Source organism: Neolamprologus multifasciatus, chromosome 4 (assembly GCF_963576455.1).
Source record: "Neolamprologus multifasciatus chromosome 4, fNeoMul1.2, whole genome shotgun sequence".
In the NCBI taxonomy this organism is placed as follows: Eukaryota; Metazoa; Chordata; class Actinopteri; order Cichliformes; family Cichlidae; genus Neolamprologus; species Neolamprologus multifasciatus.
In genome coordinates this window covers 31,399,229-31,423,179 of record NC_140442.1, presented here as the reverse complement: position 1 = coordinate 31,423,179, position 23,951 = coordinate 31,399,229, and the positions used below count along the sequence as shown (strand labels likewise).

Sequence of the window (23,951 nt, the reverse complement as noted above, 5' to 3'; positions counted from 1 at the left end):
TTCCTGACAAAGCTGAAGGGATCTGTGTGTCCTCTCATCTTTAATTTGTTAATAATGTGTAAATCACGCAAACAGATCCTGTTAAAACCTTTGACTCTGTCAGTAAACATGGTCTGATTCAGTTGTTGAGTTCACTGTGATGAAAACATGTTCTGTGGCTTCATTTTCTTCACACACACGTTTCCTGGCCCACGCTTGCCCACAGTGGGTACCCACTGTGGTTGGTCAGTGGTCTATCTGTGACTCCTCCAGTCTGCCAAAGGCTCCTGAACCCGCAGCTGCCTCCAGTGTGAAGGAAGCTGCTTGAGCAGAGATAACAGTGCAGTCCACTTACCATTTCCACTCAGGCCGGAGTGGGTGTGCCCACGCGGAGTCCGTTTCAGTGTCTAATGAACAATTTGTTTATTTGAAATGACTGTTTATCAGTGAAACGTGGCAGCGTGAGGACAAAATCTCCCAGTTTTCGGAACATTGTGTGCATCATGTGGCTGCATAAAAAGATGAAGAGGATTATTCCTAAACTTGGGAAAACTCAGCCCTGTTGTTTGAATAAAGCCTCAGCTTTGTGCACCTTTGACTGTTATGTCAGGATCATCAGTCAGAGACTTTAACTCATGTCAATGATTCAGGTTTGTTTAACACGTATGTGGCACGACTCACTCTTCTCCATCATCTACCTGATGAGGATGCTGATGCTTTCAGTGAGCTGTGCCTTTATGGATCATCTGCTGCTTCTGGCCCCCCTGGTTAAATAATCGATGTAGCAGACTCAGGGTTGGCCGTCCATGGAGAACTTTCCCACTTTTATGAGGCATGAAAGTCAAGATTAAAAAATCATAATCAGAATAATCCCAGAATAGTATTTGATGCTACTAGCAGCCTCTGATGGACGTGAGATCCAAACTCTCCTCAGTTACTCTTTCTCTCCTCCTCAGCCTAAACCACTGCTGTCCTCCAACCCGCCTATCAGAGGTCACTTCCTGTTTAAAGAGGAGGTACAATGTAACAAGATACTTGCTCAAAGAAACATATATGATGACACTCATTTAGCACGTTTGTTGCTCCTATTTAAAGGTGAGGTCACAAACGTGACCTTCAGTTCCACGTGATGCTCCTAACAAACGAAGCAGGAACCTCAGGTGGGTGTAATGCATTTAATTGGAGACATATTGATTTGTACATCATACAATATTCATAAAGTGCAACACAGAAAAAAGCTTGAGCCATTCTTCCTCCATAAATACATCTTCCCCAGTTTTAACATTTCATCCAACCAGAGCTTCTGGCACACACGACGACTCGTCTCAGCACGATGACACACGGCACACACGTGACCTTCGTCTGAAGCAGGCCTGCACCTGTCCCAGGACACTGTTATTCTTACCTTTAAATTAATTACCCATCCAAGAGGGTGAAACCCGACAGCGTGATTCATGAAACGCTAAAAGAAACAACGAATGCCTAAAACTGATGAAAGCCACTCGCGTTTTAAAAATCTAAACATCGTGTGAGATGTTTTAGCTGTTTGAGTCAAAAACGTGGCCCAGTGTGGGGCTGCATCTGTGGCTGGTCCTTCATAACAAACAGAGCTCACTGTTCTTTACATCGTTTCAACCATGTGACCTGCACGTCTGCCTCAGGCTCCGCCCACACTGTTGCTTCCCTGTTGGACTGCAGACGTGTTGCATATCAGCCCCACGAACCACACACCAGTGCAGACCGACACACAGGGCACCATGTGACGTGAGGTTACGTGGATGTGTAACGGCATAAAGTAGCACGCAGTGTATCTTTTATTAAAGGGTTTCCCTTCACACCAACAAAACATCCTTATTACAGAGTATGAGACTAAAACTGCAGAACGGCTTTAAACACCTAAAGACACGACGTCAAACTTACAAACAGCCTCCAAGCAGTCGAAGCAGAACTTAAACTAACTCAGCCCACTGCTTTACTAATGAAGTCAGCTCAGGGTCAGCTACGAGCGAAGAGCCGACGAGAGCAGCGACCTTACTGTGCTCACCTGACAAAGCCTCAACGTCAACGTGTGGAGCCGCCACGCGTGGGATTCACAGCAAACGTGGCAACGAGCCCTCGTGACTCGCTCTTTTCAACTTTCTCTAGTGGATGGAGGAGAATCCATTTCCAAAGGTGTTACTATAGTTACCAAACCTTAATCCCATCACCTGGGCCCCTCAGCTGATCCTAATGAGCAGACGTACCACAAACAGAATAGGCGAGCAGGCGTCCGCCCATCTTAAATCCTTCAACTGAAAGCAAACAGCTGATAATGAACTTCGTCTAAAACCACAAAACTGACGCCAGCAGGACTGCGTCTCCATTCAAAACAGTAGAAGCATGTAAACATGGGGAGTCAGGGGGGATAAAAAGATGAAACGCGTGGAGGACAGGCTCATCACATTTAGCTACGATAGCTCTGTGCAGAGGAACTGGTGTGTCTCCACAGCAGCTCTGGGTAAACTGGTTCCCCGCGAGGTTGCAGCTCCGAGTGCTGAACAAACCTGGTTGATTAGCTAGTTAACCATCACGCAGTGGGACAGTCTGTTCACCACCACTGACTCACAACTCAACAACAGCAGTAAATCACACACCGGCTAACAGTCCGACTCACAGTTTCAGCTACACCGAGAGGTTTTCAATGACTTCTCTAAAACAGGTTATGCTTACATGTTGTATTTAGTGTACATGAGAAAATCCCTTTAGTTTCAGTGATGGACTAAAGTTACAGGACAAAGGTAACGTGCAACCAGAACGGCACGCTGCAGAAAGCATCACGCACGTCTTCACCAGCATGAAGGAGCGTGACTCAGACTTCAGTGATGGATGATCTGAGCACGTCTGGGAAAACTGACTGAAAAAAAGGAGGAATGTGTGTTTTGAATAGCACGGCTATTTAAACATCAAGTACTTCATTGCATTCATCATCACAAGTCACATCAACATGAATGTGTGGGAGCAGTCCTGCTCCTCCAGCTCTGGAAACACCGAAGGGTCAGTTTCTTACACAGTAAAGCCTCACACACTACATCACCTCACCAGTTCTGCTCACCTACAGTTTGATTATTTACAACCAATAATAAAGTTATTAGTAGCTGTTGGAATGGCTGGTCAAATAGAAAGAAGCAAACCTGAAGCTGACCCTGTGCAGACGAGAGTGTGAGGCTGCTCTGGGACTCAGGTCAATGATATCTAACCAAAGGGAATTAGCAAACAATGCTAGCTTCGTGAACAGCATTAGCTCACTACCAGTCAGGCTGGTTGTTACAGTTTTCACCACAAGACGCAGAAACATGCACCACCAGCTGCTGCGATGGAGCCAGCTCGACGAGGCGACTCTGAGATGAGATGACTTGATGCCTCAGCAGAACCGTCAGCACGAAGCTGCATTTTCTTTTTGCCCGAAGATGTTCTGAGCGAGCAGGTTCGGTAGGCGACCGGTGAGAGTCTGCTGCTGTGGAAAAGGAAGCGCGTGAGGGTGCCGTTTGCAGCTGTTTGGGATACCTGCATAGCAACTGTGGAGTTTCTGCAGCCAACACAACTTCAGCTCAGGTTTGATGGAAGCGAACGCTTTCACGCTTCACGCTTCGTTAAAATCCATGATGTTAGCATGTGGTGCGATTCACATTTGAAGACCTAGAATGCCTGTTTTCACCTTTCTTAGACAGATATGCAAAGAAAACCTGCAACTATCAAGATCTACGCTGAAAGTACTAAAACTACAGACAGTGGGTGGGTGATGGTCCGCTGGAGGATCCGGGGCTGGCTGGAATGTCCCCGTACAAGCTCGCAGTATAGTCCTCGGTCCAAAAGGGCAAATTAGTGGAGAGCTGAAAAGAAGGAGGAAAAGTTTGGCGTTCTCGTCGTCAGTAGCGTGTAGAGTACCAGTCATTGTCGGTCATCTGAACGAGCTCGTTGACCACGTCCAGCAGGCTGTAGTTGTGCTTCTTTAGCAGACGCTGGTTCAGAGAGCGGTCTGCAAAGCCCATCTCCACCAGCACGGCCATCATGGTGTCCTGGGTGGATGCATCCACTGGAGGCTGGGTGGAAACAAGATCGGGTCAGTCGAGCGAGCCAGCTACTGATTACCGCACAGGCCTGAACGAGTCTGTATCTGAAGTGTTTGAAGGTCTGACTGCTGACAACATGCTGTGTAAATAAAACCAGAGAGCAATGATTGCAGCAGCAACATGAACCGATCGAGCATCGGGAGCACCCGTCTGATCAGGGAGCACCTGATCCTGCTCCTGGATTAGGGATGCAGCCCCAGCTTAAAGCCTTTCCAAGGTAGTGCAGTTAGCTTTGCATTGGACTGATTAATGTAAGTGTAGCCCCACAACTGTGTCGCCTATGTGTTGCATCGCTATCATGCAGAAAGAAGAGTCAAACCTGGGCTGTGACGAGGAGATGTTACGTTTACTTCAACACTGGAAACTCCAAAATACACAAATGTGAATGTGGGAGAAAGAAGCTGCTAAGTGTGTCACCTGTGTGGGGCCTTGTCCGGTGAACAGGGCTTTGTAGGCAGAGGCAGCTACTGACAGAGCTCCTTTCACCAGGCCGCCGGTGAGGCCTTGTTGCCTGAGGAGGGCAAACATTTGGAGAGTTAATCCTTTTGTTCTCTCTTATCAGTGTTTACTATTCATGGATGTGCGTTTGTTTATTAGCTGTCTGCAAGGGGAGAAGTTACAGCAGCAAACAGAAACCAGAAAGCATCCTTGGACTTCGTGCTCCATCCAAACTGTTCGTGCTCGTCATTTACTCGGGAGGCCAGAACATTACTCTGCTTCTGTTTTAGTTGAAGCACAACGATGGGGTCGGGCTCTAAGCACAGAGCCGAGGTGAGACGACTCCTGTGCATCTGAGCTGACCTTACCCTGACCTCAGGCTGACCTGTGAGGACTCTGCCTGCACAGTCATACTTCGAACAGCTTCATTTGAACCTTTGTACATCACTAACTTCACTTTCTGAGCCTCAAAGGCAGCGAATCGTCCTGTGAGCCTGCTAAACTCGGACACACAGCAGCAGACAGCTGGACTGGCAGCTTGTTACAGTCTCTACTTTAACATGAAGACGTTATTTAGCTTTTATGTTAGCGAGCAGATAATCTGCCTCCCGTCTCCTGGAAGCCTGTGTTTGTCCGTTTCTATCAGAAGCTGCATTCAAAGTGATCGGATGATGGTGGTGATGTCTGAGATTTGTAGTATCAGTGGTGTGTGTGTGTGTGTGTGTGTGTGTGTGTGTGTGTGTGTGTGTGTGTGTGTGTGTGTGTGTGTGTGCGCATGTGTGTGTGTGCGCATGTGTGTGTGTGTGTGAGAGAGAGAGAGACCTGGGGTCCTCGGGGTCGTTCTTCTCCGTGTCAGTAGCTTCAGTATCAGTCTGAGCGCGCTCAGGAGCTGCTTCTGCAAGACAGAACGATGCAATCACGATGGACTTCATCAGAGTGAAATGTGAATGAAGGGACAGCGAGACCCAGTAAGCAGCCTACCGTCCTCAGTCTGGTACAGTTCTGAACCCTGCGCTCCTTCCTCAGCGCCGGCATCCTCCTCCTCCCTCTCTGCGCTGCTCTCTGGGCTGTCGAACACAAACATGTTTGCTTCACTCATTTACTGTCAGACAAACAGTGTCCGCACAACAACAACGCCTGTGCCCCTTCATTAGCTTCGTTAGCTTCGTTAGCTTCATTAGCTTCGTTAGCTTCATTAGCTTCGTTAGCTTCATTAGCTTCGTTAGCTTCGTTTGCTTCGTTAGCTTCATTAGCTTCGTTAGCTTCATTAGCTTCGTTAGCTTCGTTAGCTTCATGACTCAGCTCGCTGTATTTGAATCTTGTTTAAATGAAGGGAAAATGTTTTTCGATGATACACCATCTAACATATTTTGGTAACTATTTTATGAAAGTAGCTGTGTGACTGACAGTTGAGTATATAAGCAGGAAATAAAGCATCAGTAATCTCCTTTGCCTGATGACGCTGTAGATGACAGGTGCTACAGTCGTACAGATGTGGTGCAGCAGTGGAGCGGTCAGTCTGAGGAAACGTTCTCATACTTACTGTGATGTGACGACAGCTTTAGGCGGGGTGACTACTTCAGGAGTCAGCGGCTCGTCGTCCAGCGTCTGGGACGTACACAGCATATCGTTGGCACTGCTGGTTCCTGACAGCTCCATTCCTGGAGCCGCTTCATCCGCCTCGTCCGCCTCCCCCTGTCCTGCGGCGCTGTCCCGACGCTCAGCTGAGGGGGTATCTGGGTCTGTTTCGGTCTTGACTTGGACGTCTCCGGGCTGGGACAGAGCCGAGCTGCAGCGGGACAAAGTGAAAGCACTGATTACTGCCCCACAGCCGAGGGTTCTCCCAGACACTCCAAAGCCACGGCTCGTACCTGTACATGGACTCTCCCAGGGGCCGAGTGGTGTCAAAGCAATCGGGGAGGATGATGATGTAATCCTCGGAGGACGTGGAGGAGGAGCGACTCCTCATTACGTCTCTCTTCTCCTCCTCTTCTTGCTTCTCCCTCACTCTGGACTCCACACAGATGCTCTCCATGTGCGATTCCTCAGCTTCACCTGTGATGAGGAAGCAAACACTGGGTGTGACCGGCTGCTGTATGCCGCACACATGCTGGACACATGCTGGGACACATGCTTCACTCCCACTCATGACACAGAGGTTCAAGCTTCGCTTTGACTTCTGGCGTGCCCACAAATGGCGGGAGAAGAAGTAACTAGAAACATAAAAGAGGACCTGAGGGTGTGTAGTGTGTGGACCTGATGCGTAGCATCAAGGTTTTAACGCATGAGCTAGCTGAAGCCTGGTTTACACTTGAAGCAGGAGCAAAACCATCTCATTTCTAGAAATCTGGACAAATTTATTAAACCCCCCAAAACGGGACTCTCCAGAGACTGAGTCAGCTCCCAGACTGAGTCAGCTCCCAGACTGAGTCAGCTCCAGAGACTGAGTCAGCTCCAGAGACTGAGTCAGCTCCAGAGACTGAGTCAGCTCCAGAGACTGAGTCAGCTCCAGACTGAGTCAGCTCCCAGACTGAGTCAGCTCCAGACTGAGTCAGCTCCAGAGACTGAGTCAGCTCCAGACTGAGTCAGCTCCAGACTGAGTCAGCTCCAGACTGAGTCAGCTCCCAGACTGAGTCAGCTCCAGACTGAGTCAGCTCCCAGACTGAGTCAGCTCCAGACTGAGTCAGCTCCCAGACTGAGTCAGCTCCAGACTGAGTCAGCTCCAGACTGAGTCAGCTCCAGCCAGACTAAACACAACTTAAACATAAAAACATCACAAAGAAAGAACAATACTGTATCCACAACAGCACCAGAGAGTAAAACAGAGACATGTGGATTATTAAACATCAGGTCTCTCTCTTCCAAGTCCAATTCAATTCAGTTTTATTTACACAGCGCCAAATCACAACACAGTCGCCTCAAATTGCTTTATATTGTGAGGTAGACCCTACAAGAATACATACAACAATCATATGACCCCCTATGAGCAGCACTTTGGCGACAGTGGGAAGGAAAAACTCCCTTTTAACAGGAAGAAACCTCCAGCAGAACCAGGCTCAGGGAGGGGCGGGGCCATCTGCTGTGATTGGTTGATTCATTTAAAGGAACATAATCATTTCTGTTAGTACACGACTTAATAAATTGATCAACAAATCGATTAGTTTAATTAGATTCGTTTACATCAACACCGAGTCTTTCTATTTGTGGCAGCAATTTTCCAGCTTATCAACCAAAGACCAGACAGGCTGTTCATTCATCCTGGAGCTCAGCCTCGTCCACCCCAGCTGTAAACCAGGGATCATCTATCGCCCACCTGGGCCTTACACAGAGCTGTCTGATTTCTCGACCGACCCCTCCCCTCTTGTTTCCTTAGCGTAAGGAGGAGTGAACTCTTATGTCAGGTGCATGACAGCAGCGTGAGGAGTAGCTACAGAAATGCAAGTTGAGATTTGGAGATGGAATCGATTCAAAGCCAAACGCAAAGGCTGCAGTGTGGGAGCACTTTGGATTTAAACTGAATGACCGTGGTGAAACCTGTGTGAGCCGCTTTGTCGCCTTTGTTGCCAAATAGTAGCAACTAAACCGGCTTCCTGTTAAATCCAGAATTTACAATCCTGCTCCTCACACACAAGGTCTCCAATAATCAGCCCCAGTCGTACAAAGTGTTGGAAGTAGCTGACAATTAGCTTGTGGACCTTCCATTTAAAGAATAAACAGCTGTTCCCTCGACAAAGTTGTCCTGTGTTTGTGGTGAAGGAGCTCCACACAGATCCTCAACTGTGCTGTCACGTGTCAGCTGGCTGCCCTGTTAGCACCGCTGCCTGGGCTTTTAGTAGCGTCCCTCCTGCTGATGCTAGCTGAAAGAGTTTCCAGAGGTCCTCCCAAACACTGAGCTGACCACGGCCGCCATCACACCTCACTATCCTTGAGTCCAGCCAGTCATACGCTGACATTTTCACTGACATTAGACGCCGCCTCTACTTTATATACAGCCTGCAAACGGTCAATGCTCACCCCCCAAACTGGTGCAAACAGCTGTTTCTCACAGAGAAGCTGCTTGAGTCAACGTATCAACTTGTCACCTGTGGCGGTGTGTTCTGGCAGCGCGGCGGTCCCGGCTGAAGCGTGGAGCGGCCCCGGTGCCGAGCTCGGGCCAGGCAGCACGTTCAGGGTCGCAGACGTTGGAGTGGGCAGGGAGGCTTTCAGCGGGGACGGGATGGACGCCTTGAGACCAACGAGGGGCTTCATGGGAGTCTTGGAGTTGCTAGAGCAGCTGTCGGGACTCTCCTCCATTTTCACCGTTTTACTCAGACAGGACAGCGAGGAGGAGCCGCCATGAGCAGCTGGACGCACCACTGAAAGGAAACACGAGGACCACAGTGAAACAGCAGCTGCCGTCCGGTGGACAGCTGACACTAAAGCAGACATCCCAGTCAGAACAGATTGATCGTTCGTTTAAAAGCACGAGCTGGCGCCGAGGGCGTGTCACTGACCTTTTCCTGTTCCTGGGCAGGATCCTCTCACAGGTATGTGATCAGGGGCCTCCTCCAGGGTCATCGAGCGAATCACAGTCTCACAAACAAACTGAGTACCGCTGATGTCATCCTCCCCTTCCTCCTGAGCTGGGACTCCGCCCCCTTCAGCTCCAGGTCCTACCCCGTGGGGGACATCTGAGGACCAGCAGCGAGACGACAAATGTCAAGACACGCCCATTTCATTTCTCCACACACAGCTGTATCAGCAGGACAGCTGCTTACACTCAGAGAGCGAACTGCACGGCTGTGAACAGCTTCACCCCAATGCATGCTGGGAAGCCAAACAGGGTTTTTCAAGGCACCTGAATCAGGTCAGTCAGGTGTGGCTTCTTTAACAAGTACTTGTAGTTTACGCTTTCAACAGAGCCTTTAAATAAACTGGGAGAACACTGAGGAGGACTGGGACTTCATTACCCATGATGCTATTGATGACTTCAGTCTCTTCCTGAATCAGACCCAGGGAGGGGCTGCCCTTGTCCAGCAGAGGGCCCTCTTGAGACAGAGGGGACATGCAGGGTGTCATGTCTGGAGGAGAAACACAGACAGCATTGAGCTCTTACAGTTAGCACCAGTTTAGCACCAGTTTAGCACCTGAACTGCACAAAGCACAGAAAGCGGTGTGTCTAACCAAACTCAGATAGTCTGCAGCTTCCCCGCTCGATCAGGGTCACAGCACCTAACGCTAATCAAACTACGAGGTCAAAGAAACATGAATGTCTGAATCACAGACGCCTCCATCAGCGTGTCGACGCTGCCACTGCTCAGAGGACGCTGTGCTCGCCGTGTCTGAAGGAAATCTGCTGCTCTTTGCATGTCAGAGTTTGAACGTCGGTGTTTGTGGTGCAACAGATTGTATCTTACTATTTCATTGTTCATATAACTGACGTGCTTGTAGTGCAGACACGCGTCTCTAAACCAGGACCGAGTGTTCTGGCTAACAGCTGCTCTCTTCTTACCAGCAGGCGTGTTGGTGGGGGCGCTCTCCAACTCCTGGACGATGTTGATATCCAGCAGCTCAAAAGACAGAAGATCCTGACAAATGAACAACAGGTAACAGATTACAAGGCTAGTCTATAGGTCACCTGACCTGTCCCCAAACCAGTACGATCCAAGTCAGACGCCCCAGTTTATGAATGAAGATGATGATGTTTCAAATCATTGTAACACATTTCTTATTAACAGAGGACTCAACTGGTTCTGTTACAGTAATATTGCTACAAGTGCAGGGTTGTTGAGTGCCTGTGTCACTGTAGTAAGTACGAGTCATAGGCCACACCCCTTTCCTTTATATTTTACTGGGAAAATGAGACTTTGCATAACTTCAGTGAAATTGAAGGTGAATGATGGCTCTGATGGCTCCACACATGCCTGCCGCGCTGCGCCGCCCTGCCGCGCTGCGCTGCGCCGCCCTGATTTTCAGTCCAGTTCCTGTGTAATCTGCAAACCTCAGCCTCTCCCTGTCTAAGCTGGAGTGGACGTGAGTGTTGAAAACAAGAGTGTTTGTGTTTCGCGAACCATTCCAGCTGTCAGCCAATCAGCATGTGGCCCACAGTTAAGCCACGCTACGCTGACTTTTTGGAGGAACAGATTGAAAAGCCCCTCCCACAGGCTTGCATAGGCAATTACAAAAGCAAACGGGGGTTGGTGAGACTCAGGTGGTAGAGCAGGTCACCTCCTAATTAGAAGGTCGGTGGTTCGATCCTGCATGGACCAACTATACTAACCCCAAGCTGTCACTTAGGCTACGTCCACACGTACACGGGTATTTTTGAAAACGGAGATTTTCCGTTTTCGTTTTAAAAAATAATCCCGTCCACACGTAAAGGCAGAAATGAAGGAAAACGCTGCTAGGAACATGCCAAAGCAGCAGGTGGCGCTATATTCCTAACCGTGCAGAAATGTTGGCCAATCAGAAGTCTAGAAGCCTCGGTGGGAAAAAGTAAACAAAGCTGGGGCATAGAAGCAGAACCGAGTCGTATGTGTGGAGGGACAGTAACTGTGTGTGTATATGTAAGCATTTAAACACTGCAGAGACAATTAACAGTAACAGTGTTGTAGAAATTCATTTCACCGAAACAATAACGTGGCGCACAGTGTGGCGCACAGTGTGACGCTGCGTTTTCTGCGTTTTCTGCGTTTTTCTCGTCCACACGTAAATGCAAAAACTGAGTTTTCAAAAATATCCACCCTGGCCAGAGTTTTTAAAAAGGTCTGTTTTCACTGACCGAAAACGCCGTTTACGTGTGGACGAAAGGTGCAAACGCATAGAAAAATCTGCGTTTTCAAAAATACCCGGGTACGTGTGGACGTAGCCTCAGACTCAGACCGTAGGTGTATCTACTAAAAAGCTCTATGTTACTTCATTCTTCATTTATCGCACCACAAACTTGGAGGATCGTGTCACTCGTTTATTGTGATGACAATAAATTAGACTAAAAGTCTCCATGGAAACATGTGGACAGATTTACGGTTGTTGCTCGTTTGTCACAGTTCATCTCAGCCTGTATCATAAACAGATTACTATCAAAGAGAGCAGCACACTGACGGCCAGTGTGGACCAGTCCCAGTCTACAAAGCAACACGTTTACACAGTTGTGCTCTGATCTGTAAAAACAGAGGCTTCACTGCACATTCATGGACATTTGAATAAACAGTTAAATATGAGCTATTATTATTATTATTCCAGCTTCATGTCAGCTGAAGTATACGTACAGTAGCGTGATGTTAGCATACTGAAGTTTAGCTGCTAGGATGGGGGAGGAGCGTCACAGCAGGTTACCTGTGCGGTCAGCAGGTCTACAGACGGGATGTAGTACTCTTCCTGGTCCACCGACAGTAACGGCTGTTCCCGGGAAGCTGCACATGCTTTCCCATCCTTGGCTGCTGGGTTCTTGCCCTGCAAACATTCACATCAACGCCATTTGTGAATTTGCACATCCAGAAATTTATTTCATTTTTAAACCATCTAAACTTCAATTTGTGTTGTATAAACTTTACAAACCAACCATCCTCTATCTCACCCTAACTCTCTCACACCCATTAGTCAAACTGCAGGATGTCTTACAGAGTTAACAAGTTTGAGTAAATGAACAATCAAGGTTACATCAAATGATTTCAGCCTCCCTGAACTGCACTCATTCTACCTGCGGTGTGACACAGGGTGAAACCAGGATCCCATCAGCCATCATGGGTGCTGGAGCCAGAGGGTCGACCACGATGCTGCACCACACTCTCGGTCCAAACTGCTCCCCAGCGTGGGCCAGACGCCAGTGAGACGTGTAGGAGCCCTCCACAGTGGGCGCACACAGCGCTACGCTCACTATGCCAACCTACACACACGCACACACACACACGTTTGTTTCAGTGCTTCACGAGGACACGTGCGACAGCTGTGGGATGTCTCACACTCACCTGTCCTGGCTGCAGGAAGGGAACTGCCACTTCCCTCCAGCGGTCTCCAGATCCCACTGCCAGGTTTCCCCACATGAACTTCAGCTGCAGGAGCCAAACATAATATAACGGTTCCTTAGTGGGAGTTTGACACAGTGGACCAAATCCTCCCACAGCTGTTGAGCTCAAAGAGCAAAGTGATGTTCTGTGGTCAGTAAACGTCAGCACTTTGCTGCTGAACGTGATGGAAAATGTTTAAATAAGGTTTTACACGATTAACACTATTAACCCTTTAAAGCCGGTCAGAGCAGCACGCTCTGTTTCGCGCAACTATTTTTAAATCCCTGTAGCTCTGCAACCACGTGAGCTAGCGCAATAATTTTTTTGCATATGAAACTGGAGGAGTTGTACTTACATCTTATGCCATCAGCTTGTCCTCGGTCACAGTTTCCTTCCACATATAGTTTTGCAAAAACTGCATAAAAAGCACTTGCAGCAACAAAAACATAATATTCCAGAAACACGCTTTGCCGATCCGATCAGCTGTTCATAACACTTCCTATGTGGGAATAGACGTCAGCGCGAACTATCACATGTCCGCCGTGTCCTGCCCGAAACCGGAAGTGATGTCATTTTCGCGGAAATGTAGTTTTTTACCATCAGGGCCTCATGAGCCTATACTGGTGTTTTTAAAAGTTATGTTTGACTTTATGACTTTCTGTGTGGTTTCTGGGATGCTTAGGACTCATATTGCACTGCTGGAAATAGTTTATTTTGATGCATATGCTGCTTTTTTGCAAATTTGCATTATAATATTTATTTTCGTTTTTCCTGCAGTGTATAAAAATTGGTGTATTTCAAAAATAAAACTATGAAGACACTCAAAATAAATGTCCTGTGGTGGGAAACTATTTTGTGCAACTTTTTTGTATTTACAGTTTTGAGGGATAAGCCTCTTAAATTTCTCTAACTAGAAATATATGTTAAAAAAACAAAAACGATTTTCAATTTTTTTGTAGTTTCTTGCACTTTTTTGCAATTTATGTAATTACTATGCACTTAATGCATACATATTATTAAAATTTAGGCTGTAATGGTTGTATTGATGTATAGCAACTTGAAATGCTCCCAAAAATGGCTCCACAGCATGTAAAAATATAATATAAGCTCTGGCGGACTTGGTTCTATGGTAGGTCTTAAAGGGTTAAGGAGGCATTGGTTGGTCACAGTGAAACAGGGTTCAGCTGAACTGAGCCTCTTTAAACTAAAAGCACAGATGTGTGAGACTGAGAGCCTGAAACACATGAGATGTGACGAGGAGCAGGAAAGTTGTGAATCTTTGCTGGTTGGGTAATCACGCAGGTCAGTGACGCTCATCACCTGGGATCATGAGTATAGCTGTTTCTATGGCAACCCAGCCAACAGTTACACTTCCCCCAAAATGTCAAAAGTACATCTAATGGTGGGTCGAATAATGTTGTTGCGTCACTGTGGCCAGCACACCGTCAGATCACGTCTGTGCTGCACACACATGGAGGCGTCCGTGATATTCACGGCTCTGAGACGGCGAGGTCTCATTCTGGTGCCTCTCAGGAGAAGCTTTAATGAGCCCTCTGAGCAGAAACAGACGTTACCTTGGTCTCAGCACTCCAGCTGAGAGTCCCGGTGTTCCTCATCTTCCAGTACTTGATAAACTTGGTCCCAGGACGCAGACGCGTGCCGTCAGGAAGGTTTTCGTCCAGAAACGCTGCCGTCATGGCGGGAACCACCAGGGGACAGGGGCGCTTTGGTCGCCTGGGCAACAAGAGGAAAATCCCTTTATTCAAATTCTTCATCACGTCTCACTTTAAACTCATTCAAACGTCATTCAGCTCCCATCATTCCAGAGCAGTGGTTACAATGGACGCCTTATTGACTGCTGCAGGCTACTCGCCATATTTCCCCACTGTAACCAATCTAGGATCACCATCATCTTTAAATGTGTTTCAGCTTTGGGGGGAGCCGCAGTAGGTGGAAAAAAGCTGTTTCAGGGTCACAGAAATGCATTTCGTCCCCTGACGAGCTGATAGCGCCTCCCTGTGACTGTGTGAGCAGGTGCTGATGTTTAACTAAACTGGAGTTACTCTGGAATCACACATGAGGAGATCGACACTGAGATAAATAAGTGCGTCCTGCAGCCTAACTTGTTGGGACCTACTCTGGGCTGTTGTGCTGTGTGGCTCGAGGCTGCAGGAGGACGGGGGAGGAGCTTCCGTCTCGATGGGACGAGCTCCACTGGATGCCCCGCCTCTCCATCCTCAGCTGCTTCCGGATTTCCTTCACCTCAGCTTTCAGCAGGCGTTTCTCGGCTTTCAGCCGCTGCTTCTCTGCCTTTCGGAAACTGCGATCCCCCCGCCTGTAGAACCTGAACAACGATGGATGGAGATGAAGTAAGATCAGCATTATGTCTACAGCCAGGTGTAGGGCAGGATTCAGACAGCCCTGCATCCGCTCACACTCATACATCTTTAAAACAAAACATTCATGTTTTTATTAAATATTTAGTGTGTAAAGCTGATAATATGAAGCTAGTTTGTGCTTTTTGGTAAATATGAACACGTGTTAACGTCCAGTAGCTGTGTCACACCTGCTGTGGTCTGGGGCCGGCGATCCGTGCTCCGGGATGGACAGAGGAGTCCTGGCTCTCACCAGATTGTGACTGGGATCGTGGGAGAAGCTGCAGGGCTCGCACAGAGTACAGGAGGTGCACACGCTGTGGAGTGAAACAGCCCAGAGAGGAAACGTGAGACTGTAAAACTGACACCGTGATGAAGAGCACGCACTCAGCTTCACAATCTGCAGAGACAACAGCTCCCTGCATGCAAGGAGAACGTGAGGAACTGCACAGTGTGATCAAACTGCAACGATCGGTCGTTGCAGCAGTTTGTGTGCAGAGCTGAAGTTAGAGCACCAACATCCTCCAAGAGCCTTTACAGCAGCGAGGCCACAGGGGAAATGTTCACTTGGTAACAGGGCGGGGCTATATCATACTGTTCACGGTAATACCGGTGTAACTTTGGGCAACGATAGGAAAATGAAATATCGCGATAGAATATGGGTAAAACACGCAGGCGCAGTGCCTTTGTTTTCATACGCACATGGCGGCGACGCAGAACGAGAAGAGTGAAAGTGGATCGTTAAATGAAACAGATGAACCAGAACTGGTTTATAAAATGCTGCAGCTTCACTGGTGTGGAACTGGTTTAGCTTTCGTCCGTCAGATACACAACAAAGCACTATTTTTGGTAGCGCATGCTAGCGGGCCGTCGTTATTACCGTGTTGTTTGGAAAATACGGCGCACTTAAAATCAATCCTTAGATTTTTCTGAAAGTCGACAGAGCCCCTTATAATCCCGTGTGCCTTATGTATGAACTCTGGTTGTGTTTACTGACCTCGAAACAATTTTATGTCAAATATCAAATGTTTCAGTACTACTTTGCTAAGCTACGAAGCCGCACCCAGTGTTGCCAACTCCTCAGTAAGGAAAATCGCTATTGGCTGTCCTAAAAGTCGCTAAATGACGTCATCACCTAATTTGCATAATTGGTCATGCTAATATAATTGTAACCTACGCTGCTGGAGAGAGAAACAACATCGTGGAAGAGACATAAAGTGAGTAAAAAAACGTCCTAAATGCATTTAGAGTTTATTTAGAACTACAAATTAAATTTCTTTTAGCAATTATTGTTTTTTTAATGTCACAATTCCAACCCTGCTCCTTAATCCGGGCTTGGACCGGCAAAAGTGACCCGAAATAGGCACTCTGGTGGAGTTACTTTGTGTGTGTGTTTATAAGTAGTTTTAAACCTTGTGATCCACAAAACAGCATAAGAGTAAAAGAAGAACTGACTGCATTACAGCACCCGCTGCTTGTTGAGAGTAAAAGCGATATGCGCTTTCACGTCTTTTTTTAGCGACTTTTTTTTAGAAAAAAAGTTGCTAGGGGGTCTGAAAACTCGCTAAATATAGCGACAAAGTCGCTAAGTTGGCAACACTGGCCGCACCGCTTGATGGATTGTCGGAGCGTTACGGCTATCGTAGGCGGAGCCTCGCGGAGTGATACGTACTGTGCTTCAACATAATGTTACCGTATTGTGTGTGTTTAACCTCTTTTTAAGTTTTGTGGATATTATACATGGTTATGCTGAGGATATGTCGGCCAGTTTCCACTGGAAATGCCTTTTGGTTAAACTGTCAGACAGGAATTTGCATTTGCACTGTTAAATGTTTATATAACTTTAATGCAGATAAAAACAGCTGCTTGTTTAAGTGAAAATACATTGATTTTTTTTTGCGCTAATAAAGTTGTGGAGTTGTAAAGTATTTTGTCTCGTGTCAATTATCTCATCAGTTATATCGTTATCGCAAATTTTCAAATGTATATCATGATAAATATTTTGCTCACATCGCCCTGCTCTACTAACAACGTTTTGCTCGTTTCCAGCTCATTCATTTGTATACTGTTAGAGTTAAACGCAGACCTACTGCAACACAGCGTGTTTCACCAGCAAAGACAAATCAACAAGCAGAATCCAAAGACTTACTCATACCTGCACTGATAGCCTCCTCCAGTAGTCTGCCCCCTGCAGGACGAGCAGGGAGGAGTTGAGGAGGACGGAGCTCCAGGCAGAGTGGAGGAGGACACCTCGGGGACCTGCTGGGTCTCTGCTCCTCCTACAGCTTCCACTCTACCTCCACCAGCTCCACCAGCTCCTCCTGCTGCTCCTCCTCCCCCTCCCAGGGGTTTGTGGATGCAGCACTGTCCTGAAAACTCCCGACAGATCTTTTCCACCGCCTCACGAACTACCTGGTCCTTAAACTGAAGGCAGCAGCGAGCACTTTAGCAATCAGTGGTTTAGCGGAGTTGCTGCTGTGACACTCATCAGGATGTTCTTACCTTCTCCATGTAGGAGGTGAACCAGGCTGGAGGAGTCTTGTCTTCTTCTTTGGTCCCTTTTACTTCTTTCATGATCACCTGAGCAACCAAAGAACATCTATGTGCATCCAAACATCTGGGCACAGCAGGATGAATGCAGTGAGAAGCCTGTGTGCTGGCTCTTACCATGCCCTGTTCGGGCACTGCAGCCTGGACCTTGCGGCTGACCACCTGAGCGAGTGAAGGGCAGTGCTGTGGGGGCCTGAAGCCCCTCTTGGGTTCTGCTCCGCTGGCCTTGGTGGTGGCAACCCTCGACGGCTGGCCTCGAGTTTCGTACACGTTCATGTGCAGTCGGTTCCCCTGCCTCACTGCACTCTGGGAAACAAACACGCCGTCAGTTTCTCCACTCCGCTAGATTTGTCACAGACAACACAAACGCTTCACTTAAGAGCAGTAAGCACAGCGATACTGGTCGTGTCCAAATTCATGGGCTGCTTCCTCCTGAGGACGCATTTGTAGACCGACTACGTCACAGCGACGCGCCGAAGGCTGTCCAAACTCATAGACTCCTCCGAATGCAGCCGACAAATGCGTCCTGCTTTTCCCCGAATTTGAAGGATGGGTCGGGTGTGTCCTTCGTGGCCTACCATATCCCAGAATTCATAGCGCGGCCCAGCCAAACTCCAGTTTCCAACAATGGCGGCCGCTACTAAGTTTTAAAATTACTCTTACTAATCTTTCTGGGTCACAAAATAAACTTTTAACATATTTTCAGGCGAGAAAGTAGCTGTGTAAACATCAAATATCTGCTCAGTTTATCAAGATATCGCATATTTGCAAAAGTGCTTCGACGTGTTCGGAGACGTCTGTTACCCACCAGCTCGATAGCTCGCCGGGAGCTCGAGGGTCACTGAAGCCGCCGAGAACGGCACAACTCCTGGCACATCATCTTCAGATCACCGCGGATCATCGCTACTCAGGTTAAACGTAATATATAAGTCACTTAGACAACCTAAAATGTTATTGTTGGGCTTTTTTCAGTGTTTTATTTGTTCGTGAGTAAATCGGTTTGGCTGAGATTAAAGTTATTAGATTAGATAAAATAAAACTTTATTAATCCCCCGGGTGGTTTTCACACAGCTGAATAAACGTCAAACAGAAAACCGATTAAACAGAAGTGTGAGACGGTCGAGAGTTTACACCAGTGTCCTGTTATATTTTAGATATCAAGGAGCAGACGGCTGAGTTTATTAAACTCCACCGAGACAGCGGTGACACTAATCAGAAGGCTAGACCGTCACATTTCCCACGCCATTTACTTCCGGCCCACGTAGACCGCGAAGGCCGGGTCCTCAGGAGGATGCAGCCCATGAATTTGGACACGACCTATATGAGCTGGGCGACAGATGATCCTCTCATAAGGAAGTCTTTATTTTCATGGGTCAAACTGCACAAACCATGAAAGGAGATAAACACCAGTAGGCTATTATTACTTTATTTCTTTATCAATTAAACAGATCAAAGTTGTGGAGAAGCCTGGATTTGGAAAGCTGTGGCTATCAACATGTGGCCAAATGATCTGAATATAAGTAAAAGAGATAATCACAGATGGTAAAAACACACCTTCATATCACATCACAATGAAATAGAAGCTTATGGTGGATGGTAGCATGAACATATCCTCCGTAAATACACCAAGAATAACTGTGGAGTTCCACAGGGCTTCATGTTTGGCTACGTTCTGTTTCTATGCAGATGATGCTCCGCCTTACCCATCAGTGAAGGTGGATATATGCTACACACAAGTCAGGGATCTGTGCTGGAGCTGGATGTGAGGGCGTTTAATGGTTAACTGGCAAATCGACACATCGTAGCTGATGTAAAGTAAACAGGTGCTGCTTACACAACGAGCTAACACACACGCCACAGAAACTTTCCACTTTCCTGTGCTGTAAAGGAACAGGAGTGTGAAAGCAAGGACAACCACACTAACAGTTTCTATCCACAGGCTGCTGAACCTCTGCCTACGTCCAACTGTTCATCCATAACTGTAAATTTGCCATTTTGTACATATACACCCTAATATTGCTCTGTATATGTCAGCACTGTGACCGTGTTGCAGCTACTCGCACTTTAAATTCTGTTTACACGCACATATAAGCTGCAGCATTTACAAAGCACTGTTTTACTATTATTACTTTCTTGTAGTGGTGTGAAGGGAGCCTGCAGAGTGAGCAGGTGCTCTGCATGACGTCTGTGTTCTGCAGAGCAAATGACAACAAACTTTAACCGTGAGCTTACCTTCAGAGCCTCCTCATACTCAGCTGGAACAAAAGCAGAAATGACGTTAACATGAGTGCACTTTGATTTGGACTTTGTTTAACGTGTAGCATCATGTGACTGCCCAGGTGTGCTTACCTTGGCTGTTAATGGACACCTGGAGGAAGAAAAGGAGAAGACGATTACAGAAACATGTGATAAGAATGTGTTACATGGAGGAATTCACTCCTTTATACAGGCGCTGCTCACTGCACAACTCACCACAGCTAGGCTACCACACTCTACTGCTGCAGGTTAGCTGTACCTACTCACTAATCTCACTCGCACTCCTCAGGCTCTTACCTCCTCGTTCTCCTCATCAAAGTAGGTCAGCTGCAGGCTGCACAGGCCAAAGGAGCGCTTGACCTGTAACAGACAGACGTCACATCCAAAGTCACTTCTTCACTGTAAACCTCAGAAGTGTGGTGCTACACAGCAGCTCTGAATGCCTGCTCTGCAAAGCTGACTCTGTTCATCTGGACGCTGCGTTTTCAGAAACGGTGCTCGAGGCCACTGATCAATGATCATGACAGTTTAATGGTCACAAACTGACCCACAGTTCCTCCAGTGGTGCTCGTGTCGGTCATTATGCAGATGTGCTGCTTATAAGGTTGGAAACCTGCAGTCACTGACAACAGAATCAACCTTTTGGGATTTCCTCACCTGGACGACTGAGCCGCATCAAGACAACTCAGAACATGTTGTTACTTCAGGACCTGACGATTACAATTATTTTCTATAATCAGGCTGTTGTGGAAACATCTGGATCTGACCCAGAACTGCAGTGAGAGCTTCCCCACACTGACTGCTTATGAATCACTGCTGAACTTCATTCCTGTAAGTCTTGAATGATGAGCCCGTCACATCCTGCAGAGCTGACAGCACCACACCCACACAGGGCTGCTGCTTACTTCTGGTTCAAAGCAGTTCTTACACACTGTCCTACAGGGTCAAAGGTCACACACTAAAACTGTTTTACACAGAAGAATTGTTTTTTCATATTTTGCACTCAACCAATCACAGCTCAAGCAAAAGCCCACGAACGTCAGCAGATGGTTTCCTGCCTTGATTCAGTTACTGTAACACTTCAGCTGAGCTCTGTTGACAGCGTCTGCACTTCAGTCACAGCTTAGGCTGAACAAAACTGTGCAAACACGTGTGGATTTATCTCCTGCAGTTTGTGTTTCACCCAGGCCCCCCCAAACCTGCTGACCGTGCCCCCCCCTGAGCCTGATCCTGTTGGAGGTTTCATCCTGTCAGCACCGAGCTCTCTGATTATGCTCACACTGTAACACAAGTACTCTCTCTTGACATAACTGTTACAGCAAAACAATAAAATGAAGTGTACACTTTCCACATCAGGCACAGCGTGAACACATTCACATCCATGACTGTAAATTAGGACGACATCACAACTGTGTGTGACGAGTGCGTCAGCTGCTGAAGGACTGACGGAGCTGTTGTTCCTGCATGTTTACTATCAGGATCCCTCAGCCACAGGGAGCAGTCACAGGCCTCCATCTATACTCCTGCTAGCTGCTTACATGCTGAGCAGCACAATGCGTTTGACACGAACACATATAAGCTCACACTGGTTCACAATGAAAAACAGTCAATGCTAAACCTTTTGCAACAGTCTCAGCAGCCACACGTCTGTGACTCAGCAGCACTCACACCAACGATGAGCTCCAAGCCTGTTTCACCTGCTTGTTCCTGACTTACTGCATTTCCAGTCCCAGTCATGTATAACTGGGCTCTTGCTCAGGGCTCCTTTACTCTGCACAGCACAAACAGACCTACTGCAGCTCTGGATCTCTGCATCCTTGCAGTGTGCAGCTACATTTCTGAGGAGGTGCATGTCAGACTCTGGTTCAGATTTAACACAGTAATGAGCTCTGTCATTCAAATCTATATGATCCTATGGTTATTACACCACATGGCAAATATATGTATCTGTGAATTAAATCAATGCTTGATAACAGATATAAATAAAATTCAGCGAGCAGCCCAAACAGGCTTTCATCCTCCAGGTTGTTGTCCTTGATCTGTTACTGTGTTACAGAAATTTACGGCTTACTCAGTGGAAATGCTTCTATTTGTTCTATTTTCTTTGGCAACGTCAGGAAAGCAAAATGAAGTTAGTTACACATGAGGAGCGTCTGCCAGTGAGGACACAAACACAAACACAAGCTCCTGCTGTGCTGCAGTCGTGGAGCATCTTTAATGTCTCTGTGGGTGTTTCGTGTTTACTTCCTGCACTCGGACTGAACCACTGCGCATGGCGGTGAATCGGCTACGCTGTTGCTGCTGTGTTGACATAAAGCGTCTGGGCACAAAACGCAGGAATGTGTACGGGCCTGTCTGACTCGTTGCCTTTACCTCCCCGATGCCCACGGTGACCCACGCAGAGCCTTAAAGGTATTTTTCTATTATTCGGTGTGTTTCACTCTGACGTACACAACAGTGTGGCTCAGTCTGGAGGACGAGCGCGTCCTGATCAGCCCGGTGTCTAAGCAGGGATCACGGCCCGCCTGTGAAGCTGCTCTAAATGAGTGCGGCCCGTCACGAAGCGGGCTGGGACACCGGTCTGCACGACGTGACGCACTCCCGGTGCTTCCCGCACACTGTCGGCGTCACACCCGCTGGGCTGGGCCGCTCACCGTGACGGCTCGGGCTGGAGTAATCCTCTCCGCCTCACGGCACCTCTCACACGGAGGTGTAAGCGTTTGCCCCGTGTCTCTGTCAGCCCCCTGAACCCCCATCCCTCCGTGTGCTGCGTGAGCGCCCTGCGTGTGGCGTCGTGTCTGACAGCAGGCCTGCTGCTCGTCTCTGCTTACCATGGCCTCCATCGACTCCCAGCTCTTGGTCTCGGATCCCGACAGCAGGAAATTCTTGGAATTTCCCCTGAAATTCACCTTCAGGTTGATGTAGAAATCCATGGCGCCCCCCTCGGTGCTTTAGCGCATATTAGACGCGACGTACACGGAGGCTTTTCCGCACCGCCGACGACTCTTTCTGGGTTAACCTCAGCAGCTCAGTCCACCACGATTATCCGTCGAGCTGTGAGGCGTATTTTGTGTTTACATCAGCGCGATGAACACACCCACTTTGCACCACGTGTCCGGAACAGTTTCTTCTTTAGGCTGCCTCTGCGCCTCTGAGTCGCGTTACTGCCCCCCTCTGGTGTAACGCCGCCATGTTGGCTCGTGTCCGCGATGCTGTAGCTCCTCTAACGAAAACAGAGCCACGCACGGGTTGGTTTGGCTCCACTAGTCGCTTCTGGGCGATGGCTCCCTGCACATCAGCACAAAGCTGTTTCAACTGTGCAGGAGCGTCATTAAAGCTTTTTGATATGACCGTGGAAGAAACGTCCAGGGCAGGTGCTCACATCTCAAACACACCTGTCCCTCACATCTCAAACACACCTGTCCCTCACAGCTCAAACACACCTGTCCCTCACATCTCAAACACACCTGTCCCTCACAGCTCAAACACACCTGTCCCTCACATCTCAAACACACCTGTCCCTCACAGCTCAAACACACCTGTCCCTCACATCTCAAACACACCTGTCCCTCACATCTCAAACACACCTGTCCCTCACATCTCAAACACACCTGTCCCTCACATCTCAAACACACCTGTCCCTCACAGCTCAAACACACCTGTCCCTCACATCTCAAACACACCTGTCCCTCACATCTCAAACACACCTGTCCCTCACAGCTCAAACACACCTGTCCCTCACATCTCAAACACACCTGTCCCTCACATCTCAAACACACCTGTCCCTCACATCTCAAACACACCTGTCCCTCACATCTCAAACACACCTGTCCCTCACATCTCAAACACACCTGTCCCTCACAGCTCAAACACACCTGTCCCTCACATCTCAAACACACCTGTCCCTCACAGCTCAAACACACCTGTCCCTCACATCTCAAACACACCTGTCCCTCACAGCTCAAACACACCTGTCCCTCACATCTCAAACACACCTGTCCCTCACAGCTCAAACACACCTGTCCCTCACATCTCAAACACACCTGTCCCTCACATCTCAAACACACCTGTCCCTCACATCTCAAACACACCTGTCCCTCACAGCTCAAACACACCTGTCCCTCACATCTCAAACACACCTGTCCCTCACATCTCAAACACACCTGTCCCTCACAGCTCAAACACACCTGTCCCTCACATCTCAAACACACCTGTCCCTCACATCTCAAACACACCTGTCCCTCACATCTCAAACACAC

General features: G+C 48.0%; 1 protein-coding gene across 4 annotated transcripts; it reads right to left on the bottom strand.

Annotated features, from left to right (window-relative positions):
* Positions 1-291: 291 nt before the first annotated feature.
* Positions 292-22,791, bottom strand: nbr1b (NBR1 autophagy cargo receptor b). 4 transcript variants are annotated; one of them, XR_014873551.1, is made up of 24 exons: positions 22,524-22,790; positions 19,990-20,052; positions 19,786-19,804; positions 19,669-19,691; positions 17,554-17,742; positions 17,389-17,466; positions 17,042-17,310; positions 15,078-15,203; positions 14,649-14,855; positions 14,086-14,245; positions 12,473-12,556; positions 12,205-12,390; positions 11,841-11,957; positions 10,018-10,093; positions 9,476-9,586; positions 9,020-9,196; positions 8,609-8,881; positions 6,398-6,581; positions 6,070-6,315; positions 5,508-5,593; positions 5,349-5,421; positions 4,506-4,599; positions 943-4,058; positions 293-903 (listed from the first exon to the last, which is right to left on the bottom strand). XR_014873551.1 is itself a non-coding variant. In XM_085155598.1 (23 exons), exons 1-23 carry the CDS (start codon positions 22,623-22,625, stop codon positions 3,885-3,887), a joined length of 3,117 nt encoding a protein of 1,038 aa, XP_085011724.1. In that variant the 5' UTR covers positions 22,626-22,790; the 3' UTR covers positions 931-3,884. The 4 variants fall into 4 exon arrangements, 2 of the variants coding, with proteins under 2 accessions (XP_085011724.1, XP_085011725.1); XM_085155598.1 differs by lacking the exon at positions 293-903 and having other exon boundaries at positions 931-4,058; XM_085155599.1 differs by lacking the exons at positions 293-903; positions 4,506-4,599 and having other exon boundaries at positions 3,877-4,058; positions 22,524-22,791.
* Positions 22,792-23,951: the final 1,160 nt, after the last annotated feature.